Raw genomic sequence first — 17501 nt, forward strand, 5'->3', positions numbered from 1 at the left:
CTCTTTGCAGTCACATGCTCTACCACTGAGCTATACCTCCTATATGTACAACTCTTGGACTGTTTATATTCTTGTCTTTGTATGCTGCTTCCTATAGTTGTGCGTGGTATAAACTATAAAAATCATATACTAGTCTTGAACCCTTTTTTTTTTAATATACTGCAGTTTTATTTCAGTCACACAAACGAAGTTAGTATATAGGAAATTTAAATGAAACAGTATGGTAAAAATAGCTGAGAACCAAAAAATCTAAAAAGGAAGTACACCTAAAGGATGAGAATTCAATATGCACTAGTGTTTCATCTTTAGTTTTGATTGACGCTTGATGCTTGCAGATTTCAAAACTTTGAGATCATGATGACTATTCTGAAGAGATTTCAGCACCAGCACTAAGATTTTGTACATTCAGTTGGTTTGCAGTTGACTTGTTAGCCATTTACATAGTGTATAGTACAGATTTGGCACAGGTCAGATCACAGTGTTGAAGGAAAGAAGTACCTTCCTGTAATTAGAAAGGATCCCCTGAACTGCACTCACCTTAAGACATCCAGTATACAGGAGCATGAAAACCATCATAACAATGTGGCTCCAGGGAAGATAGTTTTGATAAGGAAAATAGCCTAAGCTTCTGTTTCCCATTTTAATTACTGAAATCTCTAACAGTGACAGAACTGTCACATAGTACAGTAAATGTATACAGTAATTCAATCAAACTTCTTGGAAAGAACACATTTAGCAATCTGGGATAATGCAGAATGACAAGAAGTATAACGTGATTCAACACTGGTTCTTTTTGTCATTTTACACAGATATCATGTTTGTTCGTTTTTTTAATGACAGGATTTTTATTTTTATTTTTTAAATTTTTGGCCATGCAGCACGGCATGCAGGGAACTGATCTCAATTCCCCAACCAGGATCAAACCTATTCCCCCTGCAGTGGAAGCCAGAGTCTTAACCACTGGACCACCAGGGAAGTCCTGACATGTTAATATTAGGCCAAAGCACAAAACGTTTAGTGCATAAACCAGTTTCTATTTTAAGATCTAGCATTTTTATTGTCTTTTATCTTAGTTTGTACCACTTTTACCCAGTACTCTATCCCAGTGTAGATTGTTTAACTTGATGAACAAAATCAAAAGTGATTTCTGACCAGATTTATGGGGGACATAAACATTTATATCATCGAAGTGTTTGCTTAACCAAGAGTGCAATAATAAATATGAAAATGCCTATTTCATTTAGAAAATAAGCTTGCTGCATCTTTATTTTTTTGAATTTTATTTTGTTTATTTTCTTATACAGAAGGTTCTTATTAGTTATCCATTTTATACATGTTAGTGTATACATGTCAATCCCAATCTCCCAATTCATCACCGCCCACCCCCCACCCCGCCACTTTACCCCTTGGTGTCCATATATTTGTTCTCTACATCTGTGTCTCTATTTCTGCCCTGCAAACCAGTTCATCTGTACCATTTTTTCTAGGTTCCACATATATGCTTTAATATACGATATTTGTTTTTCTCTTTCTGAGTTAACTTCATTCTGTATGACCTCTAGATACATCCACGTCCCTACAAATGACCAAATTTCGTTCCTTTTTATGGCTGAGTAATATTGTATATATGTACCACATCTTCTTTATCCATTTTTCTGTCGATGGGCATTTAGGTTGCTTCCATGACTTTGCTGTTGTAAATAGTGCTGCAGTGAATATTGGGGTGCATGTGTCTTTTTGAATTATGGTTTTCTCTGGGTATATGCCCAGTAGTGGGATTGCTGGGTCATATGGTAATTCTATTTTTAGTTTTTTAAGGAACCTCCATACTGTTCTTCATAGTGGCTGTATCAATTTACATTCCCACCAACAGTGCAAGAGGGTTCCCTTTTCTCCACACCCTCTCCAGCATTTGTTGTTTTTAGATTTTCTGATGATGCCCATTCTAACTGGTGTGAGGTGATACCTCATTGTAGTTTTGATTTGCATTTCTCTAATAGTTAGTGATTTTGAGCAGCTTTTCATGTGCTTCTTGGCCATCTGTCTATCTTCTTTGGAGAGTTGTCTATTGAGGTTTTCTGCCCTTTTTTTTTTTTTTTTTGCGGTATGCAGGCCTCTCACTGTTGCGGCCTCTCCCGTTGCAGAGCACAGGCTCCGGACACACAGGCTCAGCGGCCATGGCTCATGGGCCTAGCCGCTCCGTGGCATGTGGGATCTTCCCAGATCGGGGCAGGAACCCGGGTCCCCTGCATCGGCAGGCAGACTCTCAACCACTGTGCCACCAGGGAAGCCCCCTCTGCCAATTTTCTGATTGGGTTGTTTGTTTTTTTAATATTGACCTGCATGAGCTGTTTATATATTTGGGAGACTAATCCTTTGTCCGTTGATTGGTTTGCAAATGTTTGCTCCTATTCTGAGGGTTGTCTTTTTGTCTTGTTTTTATTTCTTTTGCAAAAGCTTTTAAGTTTCATTAGGTCCCATTTGTTTATTTTTGTTTTTATTTCCATTTCTCTAGGAGGTGGATCAAAAAATATCTTGTTTTGATTTATGTCAAAGAGTGTTCCTCCTATGTTTTCCTCTAAGAGTTTTATAGTGTCCAGTCTTACATTTAGGTCTCTAATCCATTTTGAGTTTGTTTTTGTGTATGGTGTTAGGGAGTGTTCTAATTTCATTCTTTTACATGTAGCTTTCCAGTTTTCCCAGCACCGCTTATTGGAGAGACTGTCTTTTCTTGTGTATCCTTGCTTCCTTTGTCGTAGATTAGTTGACCATAGGTGCATGGGTTTATCTGTGGGTTTTCTATCCTGTTCCACTGATCTATATTTCTGTTTTTGTGCCAGTACCATATTGTATTGATTACTGTAGCTTTGAGTATAGTCTGAAGTCAGGGAGTCTGATTCCTCCAGCTCCGTTTTTATTCCCTCAAGACTGCTTTGTCTATTCGGGGTCTTTTGTGTCTCCATACAAATTTTAGGATGTTTTGTTCTAGTTCTGTAAAAAGTGCCATTGGTAATTTAATAGGGATTTCATTGAACCTGTAGAATGCTTTGGGTAGTATAGTCATTTTCACAATATTGATTCTTCCAATCCAAGAACATGGCATATCGCTCCATCTGTTTGTATGATCTTTAATTTCTTTCATCAGTGTCTTATAGTTTTCTGCATACAGGTCTTTTGTCTCCTTAGGTAGGTTTATGCCTAGGTATTTTATTCTTTTTGTTGCAGTGGTAAATGGGAGTGTTTCCTTAAGTTCTCTTTCAGATTTTTCATCATTAGTGTATAACAATGCAAGAGTTTTCTGTGCATTTATTTTGTATCCTACAACTTTACCAAATTCATTGATTTAGCTCTAGTAGTTTTCTGGTGGCATCTTTAGGATTCTCTGTGTATAGTATCATGTCATCTGCAAAGAGTAACAATTGTACTTCTTCTTTTCCAATTTGGATTCCTTTTATTTCTTTTTCTTCTCTGATTGCCGTGGCTAAAACTTCCAAAGTTATGTTGAATAATAGTGGCAAGAGTGGGCAATCTTGTCTTGTTCCTGATCTTAGAAGAAATGGCTTCAGTTTTTCACCATTGAGAATGATGTTGGCTGTGTGTTTGTCATATATGGCCTTTATTATGTTAAGGTAAGTTCCCTCTCTGCCTACTTTCTGGAGGGTTTTTATCATAAATGGGTGTTGAATTTTGTCAAAAGCTTTTTGTGCATCTATTGAGATGATCATATGGTTTTTATTCTCCAGTTTGTTAATATGGTGTATCACATTGATATGCGTATATTGAAGAATCCTTGCATCCCTGGGATAAATCTCACTTGATCATGGTGTATGATCCTTTTAATGTGTTGTTGGATTCTGTTTGCTAGTATTTTGTTGAGGATTTTTGCATCTATATTCATCAGTGATATGGTTTGTAATTTTCTTTTTTTGTAGTATCTTTGTCTGGTTTTGGTATCAGGACGATGGTGACTTCATAGAATGAGTTTGGGAGTGTTCCTCCCTCTGCAATTTTTTGGAAGAGTTTGAGAAGGGATGGGTGTTAGTAGCTCTTCTCTAAATGTTTGATAGAATTCACCTGTGAAGCCATCTGGTCTGGACTTTGTTGAAAGATTTCTAATCACAGTTTCAATTTCATTACTTGTGATTGGTCTGTTCATAGTTTCTATTTCTTCCTGGTTCAGTCTTGGAAGGTTATACCTTTCTAAGAATTAGTCCATTTCTTCCAGGTTGTCCATTTTACTGGCATAGAGTGGCTTGCAGTAGTCTCTTAGGATGCTTTGTATTTCTGTGGTGTCTGTTGTAACTTTTCCTTTTTCATTTCTGATTTTATTTGAGTCTCTCCCTCTTTTTCTAGATGAGTCTGGCTAATGGTTTATCGATTTTGTTTACCTTCTCAAAGAACCAGCTTTTAGTTTTATTGATCTTTGCTATTGTTTTCTTTGTTTCTATTTCATTTATTTCTGCTGTGATCTTTATGATTTCTTTCCTTCTGCTAACTTTGGGTTTTGTTTGTTCTTCTTTCTGTAGTTCCTTTAGGTGTAAGGTTAGATTGTTTTTTTGAGGTATTTCTTGCTTCTTGAGATAGGCTTGTATAGCTATAATCTTCCCTCTTAGTGCTTTTGCTGCATCCCATAGGTTTTGGATCGTCTTATTTTCATTGTCATTTGTCTCTAGGTATTTTTTTATGTCCTCTTTGATTTCTTCAGTGATCTCTTGGTTATTTAGTAACATATTGTTTATACTCCATGTGTTTGTGTTTTTTACGTTTTTTTCCCTGTAATTGATTTCTCATCTCATAGCGTTGTGGTCAGAAAAGGTGCTTGATATGGTTTCAATTTTCTTTAATTTATTGTGGCTTGATTTGTGACCCAAGATGTGATCTATCCTGGAGAATGTTCCGTGCACACTTGAGAACAAAGTGTAATTTGCTGTTTTGGAATGTCCTATAAATATCAATTAAATCTATCTGGTCTATTGGGTCATTTAAAGCTTCTGTTTCCTTATTTATTTTCATTTTGGATGATCTGTCCGTTGGTGTAAGTGAGGTATTAAAGTCCCCCATTATTATTGTGTTACTGTCGATTTCCTCTTTTATAGCTGTTAGCAGTTGCCTTATGTATTGAGGTGCTCCTATGTTGGGAGCGTATATATTTATAACTGTTATATCTTCTTCTTGGATTGATCCCTTGATAATTATGTAGTGTCCTTCATTGTCTCTTGTAACATTCTTTATTTTAAAGTCTCTTTTATTTGATATGAGTATTGCTACTTCAGCTTTCCTTTGATTTCCATTTGCATGGAATATCTTTTTCCATCCCCTCACTTTTGGTCTGAATGTGTCCCTGGGTCTGAAGTGGGTCTCTTGTAGACAGCATATATATGGGTCTTGTTTTTGTGTCCATTCAGCAAGCCTGTGTCTTTTGGTTGGAGCATTTAATCCATTCACATTAAAGGTAGTTATCGATATGTATGTTCCTATTACCATTTTTTTAATTGTTATGGGTTTGATTTTGTAGGTCCTTTTCTACTCTTGTGTTTCCCACTTAGAGAAGTTCCTTTAGCATTTGTTGTAGAGTTGGTTTAGTGGTGTTGAATTCTCTTAGCTTTTGCTTGTCTCTAAAGCTTTTGATTACTCCATGGAATCTAAATGAGATCCTTGCCGGGTAGAGTAATCTTGGTTGTAGGTTCTTCCCTTTCATCACTGTAAGTATGTCATGCCACTCCCTTCTGGCTTGTAGAGTTTCTGCTGAGAAATCAGCTATTAACCTCATGGGAGTTCCCTTGTATATTATTTGTCGTTTTTCCCTTGTTGCTTTCAATAATTTGTCTTTAATTTTTATCAATTTGATTACTATGTGTCTCGGCATGTTTCTCCTTGGGTTTATCCTGCCTGGGACTCTCTGCGCTTCCTGGACTTGGGTGGCTATTTGCTTTCCCATTTTAGGGAAGTTTTCGACTATAATCTCTTGAAATATTTTCTCAGGTCCTTTCTCTCTCTCTTCTCCTTCTGGGACCCCTATAATGCGAATGTTGTTGCATTTAATGTTGTCCCCAAGGTCTCTTAGGATGTCTTCATTTCTTTTCATTCTTTTTTCTTTATTCTGTTCCTCAGCAGTGAATTCCACCATTCTGTCTTCCAGGTCACTTATTTGTTCTTCTGCCTCATTTATTCTGCTGTTGATTCCTTCTAGTGTTTTTTTCATTTTAGTTATTGTTCATCTCTGTTTTTTGTTCTTTAATTCTTCTAGGTCTTTGTTAAACATTTCTTGCATCTTCTTGATCTTTGTCTCCATTCTTTTCCTGAGGCCCTGGTTCATCTTCACTATCGTTATTCTGAATTCTTTATCTGGAAGGCTGCCTATCTCCATTTAGTTGTTTTTCTGGGGTTTTATCTTGTTCCTTCATGTGGTACGTAGCCCTCTTCCTTTTCGTCTTGTCTGTCTTTCTGTGAATGTGGCTTTTGTTCCGCAGGCTGCAGGATTGTAGTTTTTCTTGCTTCTACTGTCTGCCCTCTGGATGCTTGCTGCATCTTTAATGTCTTTACTAGTGGATGACAATGAGTAGTTGATAGAAAAAAAAGAACTATATACTTGAATTATGGTAGCGCATCCATCACAGGTTAATCTAGAAATGAAGTTTCTATAGAAACAGGAACTGTTTTAACAAGGAAAAAAAGTTCCCTCATTCAAACCTCTTTGAAGTGGTAATGGCTGCAAACTTGCAGCATTTAGGAAACTATGCTGTCAACAAGCTGTGTCTTACGAACCTATATTAAGAAATCCAGAAAGCAGATGAAAGTGGATTCTTCAAAATTTTAGTAAAACTACTGATAACCAAAGATTTCAAAGGAAATATAGCACATAACTCAAGCATAAATCAAGGTGGAGAGCATGGAGAATTTTTGATTTCCTAAATTTTCAAAAATTTTATCATTGCACATACAGGAATTCTCCTGTATTTTAATTTTAGAAGTTTCAAAGAAAATGGAGTGGATTACATACACAAGTGTGAATGCCCACACAAACACGTGCAGACACACACACACACACACACACACACACACAGTGTAAGTAGAGTATATAGTTCCTTCTTCCCACCACCTAAGTCTCACTACCACTGAGCTGTACCTCCTGTATGCACAGCTCTTTGGACTGTTTATAGCCTTGTCTTTGTATGGTGCTTCCTATAGTTGTGCATAGTATAAACTGTAAAAATTATATCCTAGTCTTGAACCCTTTCTTAAAAGCAAGGATTGAGTCATGCTATGTTCTCAATTTTATGGCTGACATATAGTAGTCAGTTTGTTGTGTTGACTGTGATGCTATTTTACAGTTAAGTTTAACTTCCATATGTTAACCTGAGCAGGTTTATTCGTTCTGATAGATGCTAGAACACTAGCAGGTTACATCACAGATGATCTTTCTTCCCACATTAGCATGAATTCAAGTAGTTCTGAACAAAGTCAGAATTTATAAGTTGATAGATTGTGTATTTCTATTCCTCCTGTAACAGAATTGCCATAAACTTTTGTCTTAAAACAACATACATTTTATTTTCTTACTGTTCTTGAAGGCTGAAGTGTGAAATCAGTTCTACTGTGTTAGAGTCAAAGTGTCGGCAGGTCTTGTTCCTTCTGGAGGCTCTGAGGAGAGAATCCATTTTCTTTTTCTTTTTCTTTTTTTCCAGCTTATAGTAGCCACCTGCATTCCTTGGCTCTGTCTCTGTTTCCAAAGCACATTATTCTAATCTCTGCTTTCATTGTCAATTGCCTTCTCCTCTTCTGTAGTCTAATCTTCTTCTGCCTCCATCTTGTTAGATCACTTGTGATGACATTTATGGCCTATCAAATAATCCAGGACAGCATACCCATCTCAAGATCCTTAATTTAATCACCCTCGCAAAATCTCCTTTGCTGTATAAAGTGACACAGGTTTTCCAAGCATTACGACCTAGGTATCTTTGGGGGCCGTTATTACAACCACATAGTGTAATAACGAAGCACCTTAAAGTTTTTTTGCATATTAATGCTTATTTTCTCTTCCTAAATAAGGTATCATTTTTCCCCAATGTAATAACTTAGTGGAATAACTTATTTTACTCAGCTCTTAATGCTCATTTCTTTGTTCTTGTCTATGATATATGAATGAGTAGTTCCCATGTAGGCATCGTGTACAATTTCCTTATTTTTTCTGAAGAATATTTCTTAATGTTGTTGTTTTGTGTTGTAGTTGGTGTAATACGGTGCCCAGTATGCCGCCAAGAATGCAGACAGATAGACCTTGTGGATAATTATTTTGTGAAAGATACATCTGAAGCTCCTAGCAGTTCTGATGAGAAATCAGAACAGGTATGCTTCTCAATTTTTCTTTATATTCCTATCTTGATATGAAAATATGAATTATAAGAAAACATGCTTGAATTGTTACATAATTTAGGGTAGTTATGCCTTAGTTTCATCTTTCAAATTGAAAATGAAGGATATCTTTATTCTACACCCTCAGACCTGGTTAAATGAGATTAAAAGTCATTACTTAAAGATTCAAATCTTGTATAGATTTTGTGTTCTGAGACTTTTTTTTACCTACCTGAATGTTTGATCTGGAAGGGAAAGGATTTTGTTGAAGAGAAATGGATAACAAAATAATTTTATTCTAGGTACAGTGAATTAGTATATTTGAGAGCAAGTTAGAAAGTTTTCACCTTTTTGTTTTGTGGATCTATATTTTGTAAATTTAATGTAGCTTAGTATTTATTTCCTCCTTTAGGTATGTACTAGTTGTGAAGACAATGCAAGTGCAGTTGGCTTTTGTGTAGAATGTGGAGAGTGGCTATGTAAGACATGTATTGAAGCACATCAAAGAGTAAAATTCACTAAAGATCACTTGATCAGGAAGAAAGAAGATGTCTCAGGTAAGATAGAAGCAGTTTTAATGACTACTATTAATCTCCCTCTTTTGCCTCTATAGCATTTCTACTTATCTTTATAAGCTTTTGATGCCAATATCAGTAAGAATTTAGAAAGTTAGACAAAAATTTTGTTTAGTTTAAAAATATGTGTTTTATTTTACTGCAGAGTCTGTTGGAGCATCTGGTCAGCGCCCTGTTTTCTGCCCTGTACACAAACAAGAACAGTTGAAACTTTTCTGTGAAACATGTGATAGGCTGACATGTAGAGACTGTCAGCTATTGGAACACAAAGAACATAGGTACAGAAGTCATAATTGCTTATCAAGAAATATTATAAAAAGTTCTTGTAAAATTATTTTTCCTAAAGCAAGTATTCTATAATTTTGTTAGCATTTTAAAATTATCAGTTTTGTGTTTTATGTCTTAGACAAGATATATTTTTGATAAATTATTTAATGGTTTCCATATTCATACCTAATTGTTTTATGGATATTTGTTGAAAATGTATCAGTACATGGATTTGGGTTGCAAGAATGGAGTTATATTATTTCTTTGTATGCAACGCCTCTGGTTCAAATACACTTTTTTTCAAGTGTTCTATGGGATTTAGGCTCTGGGCTGTTGTCTTAAAAGGTAATATTTCCATGGGTGTGGCTAAGTGATACCCATTTTAACATCAAAGCATAAATATACTGCTTTCATATTGGATATACAGTTTATAGAAAAACTAGGGATTTATAAGCATCTAAGTAGCATAATTAATAGTTCATTAATACATAGCTTTGTCTTTCACCCTTCTTTTACCCTCAGGATACAATAGTATTCACTTATCACCGGCCTGTTACATCTGAACTGTTCTGGAAAGTACTGAAATTTCTAGTCAGGTGTTAAGTTTGATTAACCACACTTAAATATTTGTTTTTTAACTCTAGGATGTCTTAGAGCTTTTAGTTCATTAGAGCCATTGGAATTTTTTGGAATCCTCTAAAAGAAGGGGATACATTAATTCTGTTCACTAACAAGTATTGCATCTGTAGTTTGTGCCAGGCAGTTTTCCTAATGGTGCATGTTTGTTTAATTCACACCAACCACCCATGCAGTGTTGGTACTGATATCCTGACTGTTTTAAAGGTGAGCGAGAGTTCTTACAGAAAGCTTTAGTAATCTGTACAACGTGTCCCCATAAGTGGTAGAGCCAGGATTTGAACTCCAGATCTATTTTAGCCCATATGCTCATTTTCTCCCATGTGGTATTCAGAATATAGAATACAGTGTATGGAATCTTTCAAACTTGGCCTCATAGGGGTAATGCTCTTTTTTGTTTTCCAAGGCACCTCTTACTGTTTTACAGAACATTTGTGTAGAAATGCTACTTTAAACTTTTGTATCCTTTGTTACAAAATGTCTCATCTTACTTATGAATTGGCTAATGTTTTGCTTGAGGTGACTAATCTTGTGAATGCCTTCACCTGAGGTCCAGATCTTACCCTTGTCTTGTAATCTCAGTAAGACATTAAATTACTTTCTCACAGCTGCAGTCAGATCTTTGAGCATTTAGATTTCTTATGGCTTTTTACATTGATTGTGCGAAACAGAAAGAATAGGAACATGGCATCCTTTATCCTGTGAACAAATAGCTTCAGCCACTCCTCTCAAAGTTTAACCATGTTCCATTCTTCCCTTTCCTTCACCACTTTCCTTTACTACTCATATCCAACTCCTAATTATCTCTTGAATGTTCTTCCCTTTTCTTTCGTTTTTTCACACTGTGATTTTCCTGGATAGACTATGGCAGAACCAATGGCACTGGACTTAAAAGCCTAGGTTCCTGTTACTACAACACATTTACAACTAGTCTCCCTAGTTGTAAACTAGTTTTGAGTTTTATATTGTCAAATTAATTCTGCCCACATTGCTGCCAGTATCATTTGGCTAACATGTAGTTAAGCCCCACCCACCCCACCCCCTTTAAAAACACTCTTCAAAGATACCCCATAGTCAAAGTTTAAAGTGTTCATTATTGAGTCTTACCAGATTCTTTCTCTTTATCATCTGTACAAAAGTTAGGAAACAGTCCACAAGACCACCCTCTCTTCTAATACCAGCTGCAGAGTTCAGTAAAAACCCAAACATAGGGGATAACAGCATGCAGTCCACCTCATTAATATGATTTGTTATTACTTATACCTTCTTCAGTTAGAGTGGTGGCATTGTAAACAGAATGCTTTCTGTTCACCTTGGAACCACCATCCATAAACCAAGCAGCTCTTTGTTAGCTAATAGACTTTATAGAGCACCACCTATGTGATCATAGCATTCAGCAGCTGCTCTGGTGGTTCAGAAGTTATATTTAGAGGAAAAGAGGCCAGCTACCTGCTCATAAATACAATAAATACTTCTTTGCATCCTCCTGGTCGCATGTTCCTGCACAGACCATCTCTGTTTATGTGGAACGCTTCTGGGCCTTGCCTTCGTCATTAGAGTGTTCCCCTGTCACCCAAGACATTATGAGTATTTTAGGTTTCATGGTTATTTTGTGTCCTTCAGTCATAGAGTCAGTCTCAGTGCTGAATGGCAAGCTAGTAATTTTCTCTTAAATGACATAAATTTTACCATGGTATCCTGAACTTCTCTGGTCCAAAATCCTGGTGGGTCTCTGCTGAGTGGCACTGAGAGGTTTTTGCCATAAGTTTCAATCTGCGTAGGTACATGTTGCTGACACTTCCAGAATCATGTCCAAGTGTGGATCACAGGGGCCCAAAAGCATCATGAGAAAGACTGCTTTTTGCAGTTCAGACAGTGGCTGCCTTTGTTCAGGCCCCCGTTCAAATATGACCTTCTTTTGGGTAGTTGTATAGATTGGTGCTGGTAATATTCCCAGATATGGAGGGTGTGTTCTTTAAAATTCAAATATACCAACCAAATGTTGGCTTCTTGTTTAGTTCTAGGGGTAGGTGGCAGAAGCAGTTTTTTTTTTTTTCACCTTTGGAATGTCATGGGTGGCTCCTGCCTAGGTTATTCCTAAGAATTTCACCAGTTTGGACAGGTCCTTGGACCTTTGCTATATTTAGCAACAGCTTCTGTTGGTCATGTGTGTCGCCATTGCATCTGAGTCAGTCTTACCTTCATCTTTAGTTTCTGATATTATCATGAAATTAATATAGTATATTTTTACACTCAGGACCTGCATCAAGTCTAAATCTCTTCTAAACAAATCATACCAGTAAGCTGGTGAATTGAAATAACCCTGTGGCAGTATAGTAAACATAAATTAGGGTCCTTCCACATCAAGGAAAATTGCTGTTTGGCTCTTTTTCAGAGTTAGAAAAAAAAATTGACATGTTCAGTCACTGAGTGCCACTCTTTTTTAGTCTGCTTTATATATTTTTTGTATTGTTGAAATCGTATCAAGGACTGCTGATGCTATGGTGGCACTACTTTATTCAAACTTTAATAGTCTGCTGTTACTCTTGATGAAACATTTACTTTTTTTCTTGATGAAACTACACATGGTTATTGTACAAAGAATTCATTGATACTAGCACTCCAGCTTCTAATTTGTCATTAAAGTTGTAATCTCATTTTATCCATCAGGTATCCTATACTGTCTCAGGTCTACAACTTCTGTGGACTTGGATGGACAGTTTTGTTTTTTTTAAAAAAATATTTATGTATGTATGTATTTTGCTGTGCCAGGTCTTAGTTGTGGCACGTGGGATCTTCAAGTTGCGACATGCGGGATCTTTAGTAGCGGCATGCAAACTCTTAGTTGCGGCATGTGGGATCTAGTTCCTTACCCAGGGATTGAACCCGGGCCCCCTGCATTGGGAGCGTGGAGTCTTAGCCACCGGACCACCAGGGAAGTCCCTGGACTTGGACAGTTTTAGTGATTTCCATGTACCATGTCTAATCAAGACTCGCCTGAAGGTGAACCTGTATGTCTTCTGTTTTACAGTACCAGTCAGACATAATATCCATTCCAGTGACATAGTCACATAAAGGAGAGATGTAACTACTTCACATAAAGTCTGTTCATATATTCCAACTTTCATCACCTTAATCCTATCAACCATCCCTCTCCTCCCAATCTAACCTTAGCTCCCATTAGGTTTTCAGCAGGTTTTAGAATCATAGCACATTGGGCCCCCATGTCAGGGAGTCCCGGAACTGTCTCTTATCCACCCCCTGTCTATTTTACCCACACAAGTGCATATTGCCTTGTGTTTTCCAGCTGGGGTTGAGCCAGAAAACCCTGGCCTCTCCTTCAGTTTTCAGGTTGATTGATCCATGGAATCGTTGCTCCAGGAAGTACAAGGTCAGGTTTCTCATTGTCATCTTTGCCCTCCAGCTTTTAAAATTTCTTCATACTGGGGTAAATACAACAGTTGTTTAATGCCCTTTAATGTTGGGGACCAGCAGTGGCTCCCATTGGTCCACCCAACCTCCCAAGAGTGCTACGTTAAGACCTTTGTTTCAACACCATCATTGTCTGCTTTATTCACTACCTTCCCCCCCTCCCTTTTTTTTTTTTTTTGTTATTTTTGTTTTTGTTTTTTATGGTATGCGGGCCTCTCACTGTTGTGGCCTCTCCCATTGCGGAGCACAGGCTCTGGACACACAGGCTCAGCGGCCATGGCTCACGGGCCCAGCCGCTCCGTGGCAAGTGGGATCTTCCCAGACCGGGGCACGAATCCGTGTCCCCTGCATCGGCAGGCGTCCTCTCAACCACAGCGCCACCAGGGAAGCCCCCCGCCCCTTCCCTTTTTAACAGCCACCTGAAGATTTCCATCCTGCTGGGATAAATCCCTTGACTCTCCCCTTTGTCTTTCCCTATTTTCTCATGAATCACTAGTTTTCTTAACATCTGTAAGGCCCATAAAGCTGAGACAAATCTAATAAGGCTTCTCAGATTATTGCTAGGTTTTGCAGCAGTAAAATTACATGGGGGTGCCCATGTACAAAGGTCTCCCTTAATCACATTATTTACCTTGATCTTAGTAGGAGGCATACTCAGTAGATGAACATCCTGCTCTGCATAATGCTCATCTGGCGTGGCTTGCGTGTGAGAAGCATATCAGCCAGTTCTTCTGGGGAGTTCTATTTGGCATTTATAGGAGAAGGACAGTCGCCTGTCTGAGGGTAAAAAAAACCTCACAGGGGCTTTTATCCAGTCCACCAAGCTAGCTGTCCCCTCAGGAATCACCTGCTGTGTATCTAGGTTATGTATAGCCATCTGTGGTTCCATAGTGAGCTGTGGGCCCTCCATCAGCTCAAACATTGCTGTTCTATTCTGCAGCATTCAGAATCAACAATACTGCCTCTAAGTAATCAGTCACTCTTACAATATTTTAGTAAAGGTTTTTTTCAGGAAGCTTACAATGTCAACCCACAAAATGAGATAATTCCTTAGCATTGTAAACTCTCGTTTCATTAGTTTCTTGATTTTGTCTTTCCTCAACCCGGACTACTTTGTGACTGAAGTCATAGAGGTGCTGTCTGTTTTCCCAGCGTAATTTTCCCCTTTGGAATGCTAGTGGCTGTAGCTCAGACTGGCTGAAATCTAAACTTTGCCCAGTGTCAGGATCTGTCCCAATACACTCTTTATTTTAGCTGCTACAGATAACAATAACCAAGGAATTGTTTCATTACCTTGTTTCTTATTAGTTTGCATTTCCTTGTTTATCCAGGGAGTCAACTCCTAGGGAGTTGGAGCTACAGTTTCTAAGTTCTTTCTGTTGGTAACTTTTACCTCTAATAACTGCAGCTGTAGCTCCATACCATGAGTGACTAGATAGTCATCCAGGAATCAAAGGTTCATAACCCTTGTCATCTTTTCCTTCCTCTTCCCAACCAGAAGTTTCAATGAGTCAGGATGGTTCTAGTGAATCTCACGTTTGAGGCCAACTATGAAGTTAGGGAACAATTCACAGGCCTCCCTCACTTCTGACACCCAGTTGCAGAATTTGGGGGTCCCCAAAACCATTTGCGCTTCTTTTTTTTTTTTTTAATTTATCTTATTCATTCTCACTTCTGACACCAGTTGCAAGTTCAGGATTTCTTAAGACTACCCTCAGATTCAGTAATTTCTTAGAACTCACTGAAAGATGTATACTGACAGTTAACATTTATTACAGTGAAAGGATACAGATTAAAATCATCCAATGGAAAGACACAGAGCAGAGTAGTCTAGGAGAGTTCTAAATGTGGAACTTCCATTTGTGTCTTCTCAGTGGAATTCTTTCTTTTTTGTTTAATCTTTATTTATTCATCCATTTATATTGGCTGCGCTGAGTCCCAGCTGTGGTGCATGGGATCTTCAGTTGTGGCATGCCAACCCTTAGCTGCGGCATGCGTGCAGGGTCTAGTTCCCTGACCAGGGATCGAACCCGGGACTCCAGTGCTGGGAGCAGGGAGTCCCACCCACTGGACCACCAGGGAAGCCCCCTCAGTGGAATTCTTAATGTAGTTAACTCCTCCTAGCAATAATGTGTGACAGCATGAAGAGAATATTGCCAACCATCGAGGCTTGCATGAGCCTTGGTGTGCAGAATTTTTTTTGGAACTCTGTCATGTAGATGTAGTTCACTGGCCACATGATTGACTGGTTTCCAGCCCCTCCTGATGTTGAGCTGACTGTGTGACCTGAAGACTCTACCAGAAATCATATCATTAGCATATGGCCTAAGGCCTCAAGTAAACAAAGATACTTTTGTCAGACAGTGCATTTCAAGGGCTTAGAGACGCCCTCCCAGCTGCTGAGGGCAAAGGCCAGAATTCTCTTTGGGCAAGGTTAATTCTTTAGTACACAATCTGTTATCTCCTATTTGCACTCTTACAGTAGGAAACCCTCTGTTTTAAACTCCTCTGCCTTTACAAGTGCTATTTCTTACCAGTACACTGTCAGGAGAACTATTTCTAAAAGCCAGTTTACTTGTGTCTTGTCTTCCCTAACACTTTCATCCCATCTTACCCACCCCGTTTCCCTGTCTGGACTTCAGGCCTTTTAGGGCTAGTTCTTTAAGGGACTTAGCTTCTCACATGCTTATTGATCAAGTCGGGTTTCCCACCTCTTCTTGAGTCACTCATGCAATTATGATAATATGTATTTTCTTAGAAAATCCCACCAGTTAGTAGAGGTTTTAAAAACATACTTGTGGGCTTCCCTGATGGTGCAGTGGTTAAGAATCCACCTGCTATTGCAGGGGACACGGGTTCAAACCCTGGTCTGGGAAGATTCCACATGCTGCGGAGCAGCTAAGCCCGCGCACCACAACTACTAAGCCTGCGCTCTAGGCCCCGCGAGCCATAACTACTGAGCCCGCGTGCCGCAACTACTGAAGCCCACGCGCCTAGAGCCTGTGCTCCACAACAAGAGAAGCCACCACAATGAGAAGCCCACGCACCACAACAAAGAGTAGCCCCTGCTCGCTGCAATTAGAGAAAGCCCACGCACAGCAACGAAGACCCAACGCAGCCAAAAATAAATAATTTTTTTAAAAAGCCATTAAGAAAAGTTTAAAAATAAATAAAAAAAAGAAAAACATACTTGCTTAGAAATAGACCATAAAGATTTTACAAAAATCTGTGCTTCTATCTTTTTCTTGTTTATAATGTTGAATAGCTGAGTTTATTTCCTTATTCTTTATTAGCCTAGCCATAGATTTGAGTCTCTTGTTGGTCATTTTATTTTATTTTTTAAAGATTTTTTTGTTGTGGACCATTTTTAAAGTCATTACTGAATTTGTTACAATATTGCTGTTTTATATTTTGGTTTTTTGGCTGCGAGGCATGTGGGATCTTAGCTCCCTGACCAGGGATCAAACGTGCACCCCCTACATTGAAAGGTGAATTCTTAACCACTGGACCTAGGGAAGTCCCTATTGGTCATTTTAGTGATCCAGTTTTTGAAATTGTTTATTCTTTTTTTAAGTATTCTAACTCTCACAGTTCTCTTTTATTTTTTATTTTATTTTATTTTATTTTATTTTTTTGCTGTACGTGGGCCTCTCACTGCTGTGGCCTCTCCCGCTGCGGAGCACAGGCTCCAGAAGCGCAGGCTCAGTGGCCATGACTCACGGGCTCCGTGGCATGTGGGATCCTCCTGGACCGGGACACGTGTCCCCTGCATCGGCAGGCGGACTCTCAACCACTGCGCCACCAGGGAAGCCCTCTCTTTTATTTTTATTCTTTGCTTAGCTTAATTTCATTGTACTTCTTTTAGGTTCTTATGCTGAATCTTGACTTTATCAAAAAGATGTGAATTTTTCATTTATTTATTTATCTATCTATCTATTGCTGCATCGGGTCTCATTGCTGCGTGCGGGCTTTCTCTAGTTGCAGCGAGTGGGGGCTACTCTTCGTTGCGGTGTGTGGGCTTCTTATTGCAGTGGCTTCTCTTGTTGCAGAGCGCAGGCTCTAGGCGCACAGGCTTCAGTAGTTGTGGCACGTGGGCTCAGTAGTTGTGGCTCACAGGCTTTAGAGCACAGGCTCAGTAGTTGTGGCGCACGGGCTTAGTTGCTCCGCAGCATGTGGGACCTTCCCGGACCAGGGCTCAAACCTATGTCCGCTGCATTGGCAGGAGGATTCTTAACCACT

General features: G+C 38.6%; 1 protein-coding gene across 7 annotated transcripts in view; it reads left to right on the top strand.

The window, feature by feature from the left end:
* The window catches only part of TRIM33 (tripartite motif containing 33), a 148159-nt gene that overhangs the window by 61181 nt on the left and 69477 nt on the right, over positions 1-17501 (top strand). For all 7 annotated transcript variants that reach the window (XM_089917384.1, XM_089917374.1, XM_089917389.1 and 4 more), the window contains exons 2-4: positions 8228-8346; positions 8765-8909; positions 9073-9205. In XM_089917384.1, the coding sequence (XP_089773510.1) occupies positions 8228-8346; positions 8765-8909; positions 9073-9205 (397 nt within the window). The remainder of the gene's footprint in view (positions 1-8227; positions 8347-8764; positions 8910-9072; positions 9206-17501) is intronic.

The sequence above is a fragment of the Delphinapterus leucas genome, chromosome 1 (assembly GCF_059928025.1).
Source record: "Delphinapterus leucas isolate spDelLeu-1000000601 "Yukka" chromosome 1, BTC_Dleu_Yukka2, whole genome shotgun sequence".
Lineage (NCBI taxonomy): Eukaryota > Metazoa > Chordata > Mammalia > Artiodactyla > Monodontidae > Delphinapterus > Delphinapterus leucas.